The 15,267-nt window shown below is 40.4% G+C and overlaps 2 protein-coding genes across 2 annotated transcripts in view; both read left to right on the top strand.

Annotated features, from left to right (window-relative positions):
• Window positions 1-15,267, top strand: part of SKP1 (S-phase kinase associated protein 1) — a 144,967-nt gene that overhangs the window by 90,908 nt on the left and 38,792 nt on the right. The window lies entirely within an intron of this gene.
• PPP2CA (protein phosphatase 2 catalytic subunit alpha) overlaps window positions 1-15,267 on the top strand; it is a 23,580-nt gene extending 8,313 nt beyond the window's left edge. The window contains exons 2-7 of the mRNA XM_055553794.1: window positions 4,775-4,984; window positions 10,561-10,734; window positions 11,255-11,344; window positions 11,851-12,012; window positions 13,453-13,571; window positions 14,511-15,267. Coding sequence (XP_055409769.1) covers window positions 4,775-4,984; window positions 10,561-10,734; window positions 11,255-11,344; window positions 11,851-12,012; window positions 13,453-13,571; window positions 14,511-14,583 — 828 coding nt within the window. The 3' untranslated portion in view covers window positions 14,584-15,267. The remainder of the gene's footprint in view (window positions 1-4,774; window positions 4,985-10,560; window positions 10,735-11,254; window positions 11,345-11,850; window positions 12,013-13,452; window positions 13,572-14,510) is intronic.

Below are 15,267 nucleotides of genomic sequence, written 5' to 3'. Positions count from 1 at the left end.
CATTATGAACTCTGAGGAGGCTGCTTTTCCCTTAATAATGCTTCTAGTTTAAAAATGCAAAGATAACTATTACGTTTCTGTGGGAATATAATATGTATATAAATTTTTAAAATAAGACTTCGGAAGGATATACCTCAGAATGCTATGGTTGGTTATTTTTCCCAAGAAAAGTAGAATTCTGGAGAGTGGTCAGAAGGGGCATTTAGTTTTATCTGCTGCTAAAATTTTTTTTACAAGAATGTATTACTGTTGGGACTTCCCTGGCAGTCCAGTGGTTAAAGACTTCGCTTTCCAATGCAGGGGGGTGTGGGTTGGATTCTAGTCAGAAAGCTAGGTTCCCACATGCCTGCTGCTAAGTCACTTCAGTCGTGTCTGACTCTGTGCGACCCCAGAGACAGCAGCCCACCAGGCTCCCCCATCCCTGGGATTCTCCAGGCAAGAACACTGGAGTGGGTTGCCATTTCCTTCTCCAATGCATGAAAGTGAAAAGTGAAAAGGAAGTCGCTCAGTCATGTCTGACTCTTGGTGACCCCATGGACTGCAGCCTACCAGGCTCCTCCATCCATGGGATTTTCCAGGCAAGAAAATCTGGAGTGGGGTGCCATTGGTATAAAAAAAAAAAGACAAACTGAAACATAGAACACAAGCAATATTGTAACAAGTTAAAGACTAAAAAATAAAATTGAAGGTAGATACAGTGTTTATCATTGTACCTAAAAGGAACAAATAGCATTTAGACTTTTCTTTTATGATTTGAATAGAAATTTTGAGTAGATTATAAGGGATTTAAGGTAGTTACAAGCTCAGCTCCATGCTCTCTGATGACCTAGATAGGTAAAATGGGGAGTGGGGTGAGAGGAAGGGGATTTATGTATACATATAGTTGATTCCCTGGTGGCTCAGACAGTAAAGAATCTGCCTGCAGTGCTGGAGACCTGGGTAGATCCCTTGGTTGGGAAGATCCCCTGGAGGGAGGGCATGGCCACCCACTCCAGTATTCTTGTCTGGAGAATCACCATGGACAGAGGAGCCTGGCGGGCTGCAGTCCAAGGGGTCACAAAGAGTTTAACATAACCGAGTGACTAAGCACAGCACACATAGCTGATTCACTTCACTGTATGACAGGAACTACATAACATTGTAAAGCAATTATACTCCAATTTAGAAACAGTAATCACAGGAAATAATATTTTTTAAAAGGCAGTCATTAATGACAACTTTTTATCATTCATATAGACTATAATCTTGCAGGTAGTCAAGTGTCAAGATGTATTTTAAAATTTAACTTCTGGTGGAAGTAAGTGTGGTAGCATCAAGGCAAGATTTACATGGGTTTAAGTAGAACCTATCATTTCATTCATAGTATGTACTGAGGACCTCCCAGGTGGCTCAGTGGTAAAGAATCCACCTGCAATGCAGGAGACCCAGGTTTAGTCCCTGGGTGGGAAAGATCCCCTGGAGGAGAGCAGGGCAACCCAGTCTAGTATTCTTGTCTCGAAAATCCTATAGACAGAGGAGTCTAGCAGACTTGAGACCATGGGGTTGCCAGGAGTCAGACGCAACTTGGCGACTGAGCACACATGTATATACTAGGTGCTGATAACATTAGGCCCAGTATTAATTCCAAATAGATAATTAGTAATGGAATATTTAATAATAGAATACTCGGCTTTTCAGTAATAATGAACTGGGAAGTTGGAATTACTGTAGAGAGATAGAGTATATGTATTTCTTAAGAAATGCCTCTTTTTGAAACAGAATTTTTTTCTAAATTTAAAAATGTTAGATCAAACTAATTAACATTTCTATGTCAGTGGTTGATAAGTGTCCTGAAATAGTCTCCCCAGAATGTTCAGGGACTTCAAAATAGTTCTTCTTAAGTTTGACTGCACCCAAGAAAGCATAGGGTAAAGAAGGAAGACTTATTTATGCTTGGATCCCACCCACGAAGATTCTGACTTAATTGGGAGAAGTAGTAGTTGGGCATCTGAATATTTTGAAAGGTTTTCTAAGTGATTTTTTAATGTGCTGCTAAGGTTGCGTACCACTTCCTTAAAACCAGTCTGTAGGGGACTTACCTGGTGGTCTAGCAGTTAAAAATACCCCTGCCACTGCAGGGGACGTGGGTTCCCTGGTCCGGGAAAAGTCGTACATGCTGCAGGGCAACTAAGCCCATGCTCCAACAAGAGAAGCCACTGCAGTGAGATGCCCTCGCACTGCATCAGGAGAGTAGCCCCCACTCACCACAACTGGAGAAAGCCCGTGCACAGCAACCAGCGCAGCAATAAGTGAATCAGTCCTTGACATCCATGGTTGCTGCTCACACTGTAGTGAGCCACAGTGCTCTCCCTGAGAAAGTCCTGTACCTTCTGTAGTAGCTCTCCCAGGTGGATGTGTTCTGCCTTCTTTTACTTGAGAATAAAATCCCCCCTGTTTGTCAGGCTTCTGTCCTCAACCTAGATACTTGGGCTTTTTTCTTCACAGCTGTTACCTATTGTTTCTTCATTATCCAGAGAACTTGGGTACCATTTTCTAAGCCTGTACTTATGCCATTGTCCTGGGAGACATTCAGGGCTTTCCCTAAAGACGCCAGTACCTATCCAGTATCTCAAAATAGTTCTTGATCCTCTAAAAATAAGAAGTGCCTTCCACATCTGGGGCATTGTTCTAGTGAGGTGCTGTGTGGACAAGCTGTCCCCAACCTTTTGACATCAGGGACCGGTTTTATGGAGGACTATTTTTCCATAGAGGAGGCTAGTTTGGGGGTGATCCAAGCACGTTAATATATTGCGCACTTCATTTTTATTATCATTACATCAGCTGCACCTCAGATCATTAGGCATTAGATCCCAGAGGTTGGGGACCCCTGGTTTAGACAGTGGTGGATAAAGTGAATCTGGTGATAATTTTTAAGCTGTCACTTTGATTGTTACATGGAAAGTAAATTGGAGGAGGAAGACTAGAAACAGGGAGATCATTGTGGAGGCTAACAGTAATCCAGGTGAAATGATGGTCATTTGGATCAGGATGTTGACAAAATATGTAGAAGCATACGGATTGAGATATGTTTTGGAAGGAGTCAGGCAAGACTTGTTGGTCGTTTGGTCCCTCAGTACTGGTGGGTGACCTTTAAGCTGTACTCCACCTCAGGTATCCGCAGTCATACCCCTACTTCTGAAATCCTAAATTCACTCATCAGATCTTCTGTCTGTTGGATCTTTGTTTTACTACTTCTTTAGACTTGTTTTCAGTCCATATCCATGCTCTGTTCTCCCCCTATATTTCCTACCTGGATGACCAGCTGTCATTGTGGTTTGCCTGGATGCAACTGAGGTATTTCCTGGGATTTAGGACTACCAGTGCTAAAATCAGGTGGCTTGTTGCCCTCACCTTAGTCTGCCCTTGTCTCTGTTTTTCCATACTGTGCTATAACCATGTTAACCTTTCCTGGTTAAATTCCTTGGACTTTAATACTGCATCTACTAATTGTAATCATTCCCCAAATCTCCCTCACCAAACCTGGCTTGAGAATGATCTGTCTTACTATACCTCCAGGGACTAGCATGGGGTCTTGCACAAAGTATCACTCATAGTCTAGCAAATGAGTAGTTATCTCCCAGTCACTCCACAGTTTTTAGCATACAGTAACAGGAAGATCCCTTGAGGAAGGGAATGGCAACCCACTCCAGTATTCTTGCCTGTAACATTCCATGGACAGACCATGGGGTTGCAAAGAGTCGGACATGACTGAGAAACTAACACAAGTGATTAATAAATGTGTGTTGGAAATAAATGAGAGTTTCTACTGAGTGGAATATTATGTTACTCTTAAAACTAACGTTTGGAACTTCCCTGGTTGTCCAGTGGTTAAAATTCTGCCTGGCAGTGCAGGGGACATAGGTTTGACCCTGGTCCTGGAAGATCCCACGTGCTGAGGAGCAATTAAGCCCCTGTGCCACAACTACTGAGCCTACACGTTCTAGGTCCCTCACACCCCAACTGCCAAGCCTGTGCTCCACAACAAGAGAAGCCAACACAGCGAGAAGCCCGCACACTGGAATGAAGAGAAAGCCCATGCGTGGCAAGGAAGACCCAGCACAGCCAAAAAGATAATAATTAATCAGCAAGAAATAAAGATAAAAATTGAGTTTCCTGTCTTTTTTTAAAGTAATGTTTGAATTTGTGGTTACATGGGGAAATGCATAGGATGCTAGTTTTCTAAAAGCAGCATAAAAACCATGTATATTGAATAGTCACAGTTGTAAAACAGTAAGTTTGTACTTTGATATTAAGAGGGTAAAAACAAAATACAAAGTTTTAATATCTTCCCCATAATCTTTTTTAAATAAAGTAGGCCTAAGAAACCTCTCCACATAGCCGGAAATCCTAGAGTATATTGTAGTTAGAACTCTAAAGCTGAGGAACTAGGTACCCGAGTGTCTTGTTCCATGTGACTGCTAATAATGATCTCTTTAGCATTTAGTTAGATGGCAACCAGTAGGCCTGAAACTTGGGGTACTGATGGGAAGAATGGGACTGTGCACCCTGATGCATGTTTTTCCTGAGATCAGGGATGAGACAGCTGTTGAATAGATTTTAGGCGTGTCTTGCCTTTTTATATTGATGGGGTCATAATTATCTGCTTTTTCATCTTTTGCTGAGCCTGCCCTTTAAAGCTGTATTAAGTGCAGCTTGTATCTTAAGTGTAGCTAAACATATCTTTGTTTATGTTGTTTAATGCTAAGTGTCTTGGTTTATTTTTCTCCATCTGTAGGCTAAAGAAATCCTGACAAAAGAATCCAATGTGCAAGAAGTTCGATGTCCAGTCACTGTCTGTGGAGATGTGCATGGGCAATTTCATGATCTCATGGAACTGTTTAGAATTGGTGGCAAATCACCAGATACAAATTACTTGTTTATGGGCGATTATGTTGACAGAGGATATTATTCAGTGGAAACAGTTACTCTGCTTGTAGCTCTTAAGGTAATTTCAATTTTATATTTGAGCATTTTGAACTGGATATGACAGCCCTCTTAAATGTCCTTTTTCCCCCGTGATTTGAGGTCTTCTCTATCTGCACGTTAGATTTTAGAATAAATCTCCACATTTAGGAATCTAGATATTCAGGTTTGGGACTTAATAAATCATGTCTGTATCTTCATTCTGAATGTGAGGGAATGGTACAGAATATAAAAATGAGTTATTTTCTAAGGAAAAGAATGCCTCAGTCAGATGATTTAAAAATGCTAGAGGGCTGGTTAAATAGAAGTTTTATTTAATAAATTGGAGTTAGAACAGGTAATATAATTAACCTTTCTAGATATTTTTGAAGCATATTCACTAACAGAGCAGCACATTTCCAATATTGGCATGTTTATATTCTCTGACACAACAACCGTGTAACTAAATTGTACTGAGGAAGAAGTTTTAAGAGGAAAGAAGCTTTGCGTATATGAAACTGAAAATTGTAGCATTATCTTTAATTCAGAGAAGGAATTGATATAAATAACAGTAAGTGAATATCTAAAGTATGGCTTATCTCAGTGGAATAGTTTGCAGCTGTTAGACACGACATGATAATCTAGTACAATAGAAATGATAAAGAAATCGAGCTGTTTTATACCAGTTGTAGCTTTCGGAAATATACAGAGATTTGAAGGTAAAACACAGAATGGTAGAAAACATTTTAGGATAACCTTTCGCTTAAATTATTAGACTTTTCTTTTGGGTAGATAATTTTATTAAAGAATATGTAAAAATGGTATGATGACTGACAGCATTTTCTAGTATTGGAGAAGCACTGAGATGTGGTTTTGGCAAAAACTGAATTTTGAGCAATTGACAGAAATGGTAGTGTTGATGAAGCAACTAGTCTGAATCATGTAAAGTGCTGCAAAACATTTTCCGAGGTCATTATATTCTGCATCTGTAAATTGAAGGAGTGGAATTAAATGATGGAAAGTTTCTGCAGTGACTGTAGATGGTATGAAAGCAATCTTGCAAGCTAACCTATACTTAAAGCCCATGATGAGTCCTAATGCTCAGAGGAGGAATAAATATACTGCCTTTTAAGAATTCATGTTTGGGTCTTCCCTGGTGGCTCACTGGTAAAGAATCTGCTTGCCAGTGGTGCAGGGGATACAGATTTGATCCCTGGTCCATGAAGATCCTGTGTGCTGCGGGACAGCTTTCCTGGTGTGCCAGAAGTACTGAGTCAGTGCCCTAGAGCCTGTGAGCCACAACTCCTGAAGTCCACGTACCCTAGATCCCATTCTCTGCAACAGAGAAACTGCTGTAATGAGAAACCCATGCGCCTAGAGAGTAGTTCCTGCTCGCTGCAACTGGAGAAGGCCTGTGTGTGCAGCAACAAGACCCAGTGCAGCCATAAATAAATAAAATTTTTTTTTAATGCTAAACACCATTATGTTCATTATGTTCATAATATAACCATCAGTTATGTTATGAACTGAATTTGCCACTACCACCTCTTCCCCAAATTCATGCTGCATCCTAACTCCCAGTACCTCAGAATACCTAGCTGTATTGGAGATGGGGCCTTTGAAGAGGTAATTAAGGTAAAATGAGATCATATGGGTCACCCCAATCCAGTATGACTGGTGTCCTTACAAGAGGAGATAGAGCACAAAAACAGTGGGAAGAAACGTGGAGAAGATGGCCATTTCCTAGCCATGGAAGAGAGACCTCAGAAGAAACCAGCCCTGCTGACACCTTGATCTTGGACTTCTAGCTTCTAGAATTGTGAGGAAATAAATTTCTGTTGATTAAATTCCAACTTAAATTGACGAAAGTAGGGAAAACCACTAGACCATTCAGGTATGACCTAAATCGAATCTCTTATGATTATACAGTGGAAGTGAGAAATAAATTTAAGGGACTAGATCTGATAGAGTGCCTGATGAACTATGGACAGAGGTTCGTGACATTGTACAGGAGACAGGGATCAAGACCATCCTCATGGAAAAGAAATGCGAAAAAGCAAAATGGCTTTCTGGGGAGGCCTTACAAATAGCTGTGAAAATGAAAGATATAAGCATCTGAATGCAGAATTCCAAAGAAGAGCAAGGAGAGATAAGAAAGTCTTCCTCAGCGATCAATGCAAAGAAATAGAGGAAAACAACAGAATGGAAAAGACTAGAGATCTCTTCAAGAAAATTAGATACCAAGGGAACATTTCATGCAAAGATGGGCTCGATAAAGGACAGAAATGGTATGGACCTAACAGAAGCAGAAGATATTAAGAAGAGGTGGCAAGAATACACAGAAGAACTGTACAAAAAAGATCTTAATGACCCAGATACTCAACGATGGTGTGATCACTGACCTAGAGCCAGACATCCTGGAATGTGAAGTCAAGTGGGCCTTCGAAAGCATCACTACGAACAATTCTAGTGGAGATGATGGAATTCCAGTTGAGCTATTGCAAATCCTGAAAGATGATGCTGTGAAAGAGCTGCACTCAATATGCCAGCAGATTTGGAAAACTCAGCAGTGGCCACAGGACTGGAAAAGGTCAGTTTTCATTCCAATCCCAAAGAAAGGCAATGCCAAAGAATGCTCAAACTACCGCGCAGTTGCACTCATCTCACATGCTAGTAAAGTAATGCTCAAAATTCTGCAAGCCAGGCTTCAGCAGTACATAAACCTTGAACTTCCAGATGTTCAAGCTGGTTTTAGAAAAGGCAGAGGAGCCAGAGATCAAATTGCCAACATCTGCTGGATCATTGAAAAAGCAAGAGAGTTCCAGGAAAAACATCTATTTCTGCTTTATTGACTATGCCAAAGCCTTTGACTGTATGGATCACCACAAACTGTGGGAAATTCTGAAAGAGATGGGAATACCAGACCACCTGACCTGCCTCTTGAGAAATCTGTATGCAGGTCAGGAAGCAACAGTTAGAACTGGACATGGAACAACAGACTGGTTCCAAATAGGAAAAAGAGTATGTCAAGGCTGTATATTGTCACCCTGCTTATTTCACTTCTATGCAGAGTACATCATGAGAAATGCTGGGCTGGAAGAAGCACAAGCTGGAATCAAGATTGCCGGGAGAAATATCAATAACCTCAGATATGCAGATGACACCACCCTTATGGCAGAAAGTGAAGAGGAACTCAAGAGCCTCTTGATGAAAGTGAAAGAGGAGAATGAAAAAGTTGGCTTAAAGCTCAACATTCAGAAAACTAAGATCATGGCATCTGGTCCCATCACTTCATGGGAAATAGATGGGGAAACAGTGTCAGACTTTCTTTTTTTGGGCTCCAAAATCACTGCAGATGGTGACTTCAGCCATGAAATTAAAAGACGCTTACTCCTTGGAAGGAAAGTTATGACCAACGTAGATAATATATTCAGAGAAGGCAATGGCAACCCACTCCGGTACTCTTGCCTGGAAAATCCCATGGACAGAGGAGCCTGGTATGCTGCAGTCCATGGGGTCGCAAAGATTCGGACACGACTGAGCGACTTCACTTTCACTTTTCACTTTCATGCATTGTAGAAGGAAATGGCAACCCATTCCAGTGTTCTTGAGTGGAGAATCCGAGCGACGGGGGAGCCTGGTGGGCTGCCGTCTATGGGGTCGCACAGAGTCGGACACGACTGAAGCGACTTGGCAGCAGTAGCAGATAACATATTAAAAAGCAGAGACATTACTTTGCCAACAAAGGTCCGTCTAGTCAAGGCTACGGTTTTTCCAGTGATCACGTATGGATGTGAGAGTTGGACTGTGAAGAAAGCTGAGTGCCAAAGAATTGGTGCTTTTGAACTGTGGTGTTGGAGAAGACTCTTGAGAGTCCCTTGGACTGCAAGGAGATCCAACAGTCCATCCTAAAGGAGATTATTCCTGGGTGTTCATTGGAAGGACTGCTGCTGAAGCTGAAACTCCAATACTTTGGCCACCTCGTGCGAAGAGTTGACTCATTGGAAAAGACTCTGATGCTGGGAGGGATTGGGGGCAGGAGGAGAAGGGGACGACAGAGGATGAGATGGCTGGATGGCATCACCGATTTGATGGACGTGAGTCTGAGTGAACTCCAGGAGTTGGTGATGGAATGGGAGGCCTGGCGTGCTGCGATTCACGGGGTCGCAAAGAGTCACACACGACTGAGCAACTGAACTGAACTAAGCTTTCTAATCTCTGTTATCTTGTATGGTAGTCCTAGCAGACTTAATACAGGGAAAAGGAAACTTCAGCAAATAATGCTGGAACTGTTTTGTATCCGTATGCAAAAACGTAACTTAAGCTCCTCATACTCTACAGATGGGTCAAAATTAATCAGAGGTCTCAATCTGAATTACTAAAACTGTGAAACTTCTAAAATAATACATAGGAGAAAATTATATTTGTATTGTTGGGTTTGACAAAGATGATTTAGGTATGCTACCAAAAGCACAATCCATTAAAATGCTGATAAATTGGACTTCCATCAAATTGATTTTTTGTTCTTCAAGAGATACCACTAAAGAAAATTTGTATTCATATATATTTTTAAAACCTAACTCAATAAGAGAACAAATAATTTTTAAGTGGACAAAATATTTGAATAGATGTTTCACGCATGAAGGTGTATGAATGGTCATTAAGTACATGAAAAGATGCTCAAACCTTAGTTATCAGGGAAATGCAAATTAAAGTCAAAATCAGGGCCAGGGACTTCCCTGGTGGTCCAGTGGGTAAGACTCTGCTCCCAGTAAAGAGGTTTCAGGTTCAGTCCCTGATTGGGGAACTAAGATCCCACAGGCTGTGTGTGGCACAGCCCGAAATAAATCAGACCCTTTAGAATGGTTTTCATGGGTAAGGCTAGTCATACCAAGTGTTAATTTGTTGAAGATACATTAGCACCATAGGAATCCACCCAAGAGAATTGAGAGCGTATATGCATACAAAAATTTCTTACATGGCAGTAGGATCATAGAAACATTCACAATAGCCTTAAACTGCAGACAGTCCAAATGTTCAGCCAGCTGATGAATAAAAAGCCAAAACAGTGTAGTCATACAATGGAATGCTGTGCAGCAGTAAGAGACAAACCACTAATCAATATACAGATGAGTCTCAAAAATACTCTGCTAAGTTAAAGAAGCCAAACACAAAACTACATTTTGCATGGTTTCATTTGTATGAAATTTCTAGAGAAAGCAAATCTCAAGAGAAAAGCAAATCTCAAGAGAGTATTAATAGTTGCTGAGAGTGGGAATTGGAAATGATCGCAAACAGGCATGAGGGATCTTTGGGTTAATGGAAAGGTTCTAGAACTGAATTGTAATGGTTGTATAACTAATTAAAAAAAACTCATGGATGGAGCTTTGCAGCTGATGATTATGCTTGACATAAAGTCGGTGGTAGTGAGATGGGGTTGGCAGATATCCCATGGGATAAATATCTGTAGGTGTGATTTCACTTTTGTGTGATGTGGGAGTGTGAGATATTTTTTCCAACAAAATTGAAATTCTGTATTTTCCTGTAGAATGTTTGCTGGGTTGTTAACTTGGTTTTGGAAGGAGCCAGCTGTTCATGTTTTCCATTTTTTTGTTTCAGGTTCGTTACCGTGAACGTATCACCATTCTTCGAGGAAATCATGAGAGCAGACAGATCACACAAGTATATGGTTTCTACGATGAGTGTTTAAGGAAATACGGAAATGCAAATGTTTGGAAGTATTTTACAGACCTTTTTGACTATCTTCCTCTCACTGCCTTGGTGGATGGGCAGGTATGTAAGTCTTCTTAAAGCTTATGTTGCCAGTTATTTTCAGACTTCTGCTTTCTTAACATTTAGGCGCCAGTAACATTTTTTCCATCTTCACGTCCTTCTGGGCCCTTATTTTGTGAGGGGCACTGAACCATGGAGTAGGGTGGGAGATGTAGCCCATCCATCCTCTTAGGCTGTTTCTGGACATGTTGGGGAGATGTAATTAACTATTTTCTGGTCCCAGTAGACAAGTGCACAGAGAAATTTCAAGAAAATTCTATGAGAAGGAAAATAATAGTCTATGATGAGGGTAAAGTCAAGATCTGATTGGAGTTTGGGTGCAATAGGGATGGTTTATCATCAGTCAGAAAAAGTATATTCCATAGTTTACAGTGGGATGAAAGAAAGATCCTGCAGAAACAAGCCCAGTTCTGGGAGAACACAGAAACACCAAGAGGCTGAGTGATGTGGGCTACTGTTTGCAGCTTAGTGTATAATGTTTATTTTAAATGAAGGTAATGTTGGAAACCATTCTTTTCAGATCTTCTGTCTACATGGTGGCCTCTCACCATCCATAGATACACTGGATCACATCAGAGCACTTGATCGCCTACAAGAAGTTCCCCATGAGGTATTACTCTTTTTTTGATAATAAAATTTTTTCTTTTCAGAAAACTTTAGAAAGAGGAACTGTTCTTAATTGCAACTTAGTTCATTTTATGTATTTTCTTGTTAATTCTCAAAAATCATCCCATGTGGTGTGAGCACTCTCATTGACCCTATTCTTCACAAGCTAACATTAAGAAACCTGCCAAGATCATGACAGCTCTGGGACTGGGTTTAGGACCGAGGTGGTGATTGTTTTCAGAGCGTCTACTTTAATTACTAAACTATACTATTAATTAGTTAGGGCTTGTTGCTGTTGGAACTCATTGGTGTAGGCCGTGCTTCTTAAAGACATCTGGAAACAGTTTCTTACTTATTTGACACAGATACTTTACTATCTGAAAAACCTTTTACTGGTTTTGGCAAACACCGTTCAACAAGTGACTTAGTAGGGTGCTTCTGATTAAATTACTAAGATCACACATTAACCTGTTTTCCAAGAGATAGTCTGAAACTTAACTTGCTTTTTAGGGTCCAATGTGTGACTTGCTATGGTCAGATCCAGATGACCGTGGAGGTTGGGGTATATCTCCTCGAGGAGCTGGTTACACCTTTGGGCAGGATATTTCTGAGACGTTTAATCATGCCAATGGCCTCACGTTGGTGTCTAGAGCTCATCAGCTGGTGATGGAGGTACGTTTGTTCTTTGACGTTGACTTGCTTTTTAAATAAACTTAAGATCTTAGGAAATTTTAAATTATATGGTATTAGTGAGAATATACATGTATTTTTCTGATGAGTGTACCATTACAGCCTGAGCCTTTTTGATGGAGGTACACTAGAATTAAAATCCCAAGCTTTTGGGGCTTCCCTGGTGATCCAGTGGTTAAGAATCTGCTTTGCAATGCAAAGAACACCAATTTGATCCCTGGACCAGGAAGATCCCACATGCGGCAGAGCTAACAAAGCATTTCAGCTGCGACTACTAAAGCCAGAGCGCCTAGAGCCTGTGCTCCAGAACAAGGGGAGCCGCTGCAGTGAGAGCCTGCGTACCACAGCAGAGAGTGGTCCCAACCTGCTGCAACTAGAGAAAGCCCCCATGTGGCATCGAAGAACCCCAATAGCCAAAAAATAAAAATAAATAAAATCTCAGGCTTTTGATCCAAATGTTAAAATGTTCTGAGGTAATTCATAGTGACTGAGCAGTGCTTGGGAGTTAAGGCTGGAAAGTAAGGTGGAGGAGATGGAAATACACCATTTTTTAATCTCAATTTTATTACATATATTTAACATGCATTATATGGAGGAGAGTTTGGCAAGAAATACACCCAAAATGTTTAAGTGATCCTTTGGATGGTAGGATTACAGGTGATTTAAAAGAAGAAACTAAAGGGAAAGGGGCTAAATTCTTAGCGTAAAACATTGATTAAGCATACTTATAAAATTAAGATTCAATTTAGATTAATACTGACACAGCTCTGTGATTATCCATAAAGTCTGACTTTGCTTGGGATAGGGAAAGAAATTTGTGAACAGTACTTTAAAAGTTACTCATACATTCAGGTGAACTTTGGGGGGATGAGGTGGGGGTTCCTAGAGTCATCTCTCCTTCGTATCTGGGCAGTTGAAGTAATGCCTGTAATGAGGACAGAATCAATAAGGTTCTGGTCTCCAGGAGTGTGTATCTGCCTGTACACGGATTGGCCATATACTCATTCTTATATCATGTTTAGGGCTGTTGTAATAAGAAATGAGAGAGAAGTAGTTTATCCTTTTGAGATTGGTGGTTTTGTTTTTTGTTGTTGTTTTTAGGACTTCTTGAGTTCTGCATAGGGAGTTCCTTGTGGTCTAGTGGTTAGGATTCAGTGCTTTTGCTGCTGTGGCCTGGCTTCATTCCCTAAATGGGGAACTGAGATCCCACAAGCTGTGCAGCATGGCCAGAAGGTGGGGAGGGGTCATTGTGCAGAGTGTAGGAAATTATTAAATCATCCAGAAACAAAGCAGTACTTTTTAAAAAACCTTTTGGGGAAAAGGGCAGATCCATTTTCCTTCTTGAAGGGAGTCACCTTTAGTTGTGTAAATAAAGGCGTAAAATAGAGTTGTTGTTGCTTTTCCTGTTCTTTTTCCTTGTAGGGATATAATTGGTGCCATGACCGAAATGTAGTAACGATTTTCAGTGCTCCAAACTATTGTTACCGTTGTGGTAACCAAGCTGCAATCATGGAACTTGATGATACTCTAAAATACTCTTTGTAAGTATTCACACCTGAGTAGTTGGTTACCATTACTTGAATATTAGTTTTAATGGGAGGTTTAATAGTTCAAGAGTTTATGCTAAATCCAGATTCCAAACAGATTTTTAGGTTTCCTTTGAAATACATCAACAGAAACCTAGACCTTAATATGAATTATTAGGATCTTAACTTTTAAACCTATACTTTTATTGTAGAGTAGATAAATCCTGAGGATGAAATGATTATATATATAGTACCTTAGGCTCTTTAAAATTTGTTTAGTAGAATCTTTTCAAATGGTCTCAGAAGGAACCACAATGTATAGAAGCATATCCTCTGGCTGATGTTGCCTTGGCTCTTTTGAGGAGGCATACAGCTAGAAAACGCATGTAAAATGCATGATAAAGCTATAATTAGGGTCCTATTATGTAAGTCATTGGATAGAAAAAAATGTAAAAATGTGCACAAGAATGAAATGTACAGCGTGGGGAATACAGTCGAATAATACAGTAATAACTTTGGTGAGAGGTGGTTAAACTTACATAGGTGACTCTTGCTGTAATTAATGTATAGAAATTTCAAAACATGTTATACTGCTGCTGCTAAGTCGCTTCAGTCGTGTCCAACCCTGTGCGACCCCATAGACCGCAGCCCACCAGGCTCCCCCGTCCTTGGGATTCTCCAGCAAGAACGCAGTATGGGTTGCCATTTCCTTCTCCAATGCATGAAAGTGAAAAGTGAAAGGGAAGTTGTTCAGTCGTGTCCGACTCTTAGCGACCCCATGGACTACAGCCTACCAGGCTCCTCTGTCCATGGGATTTTCCAGGCAAGAGTACTGGAGTGGGTTGCCATTGCCTTTTCCACTATGTTGTACATCTGGAACTAAAACCGAGACTAATATTGATATAAATTATGAGTACATTGATGTCTTAGAGCAAATATGTCTTTGTTTTTCAGCTTGCAGTTTGACCCAGCACCTCGCAGAGGCGAGCCACATGTTACTCGTCGTACCCCAGACTACTTCCTGTAATGAAATTTTAAACTTGTACAGTATTGCCATGAACCATATATTGACCTAATGGATATGGGAAGAGCAACAGTAACTCCACAAGTGTCAGAGAATAGTTAACATTCAAAAAAACTTGTTTTCACACGGACCAAAAAGATGTGCCATATAAAAATACAAAGCCTGTCATCAACAGCCGTGACCACTTTAGAATGAACCAGTTCATTGCATGCTGAAGCGACATTGTTGGTCAAGAAACCAGTTTCTGGCATAGCGCTATTTGTAGTTACTTTGCTTTCTCTGAGAGACTGCAGATAAGATGTAAACATTAACACCTCGTGAATACAATTTAACTTCCATTTAGCTATAGCTTTACTCAGCATGACTGTAGATAAGAATAGCAGCAAACAATCATTGGAGCTTAATGAACATTTTTAAAAATCAGTACCAAGGCCTCCCCTCTACTTGTGAGTTTTAAAATCGTTTTGTTTATTTTCAGGGATACTGTTTAATTTAATTGTATGATTTGTCTGCACTCAGTTTATTTTCCCTTCTCAAATCTCAGCCTCATGTTCTTTGTTACTGTCAGAACCTGGTGAGTTGTTTTGAATGGAACTGTTTTTTTTCCTCCCTGCTGTAAGATGATGTTACTGCACAAGAGCACTGCAGTGTTTTTCATAATAAACTTGTGAACTAAGAGCTGAAAAA

The sequence above is a fragment of the Bubalus kerabau genome, chromosome 1 (genome assembly GCF_029407905.1).
Source record: "Bubalus kerabau isolate K-KA32 ecotype Philippines breed swamp buffalo chromosome 1, PCC_UOA_SB_1v2, whole genome shotgun sequence".
In the NCBI taxonomy this organism is placed as follows: Eukaryota; Metazoa; Chordata; class Mammalia; order Artiodactyla; family Bovidae; genus Bubalus; species Bubalus kerabau.
This window is presented reverse-complemented; position numbering and strand designations above follow the sequence as displayed.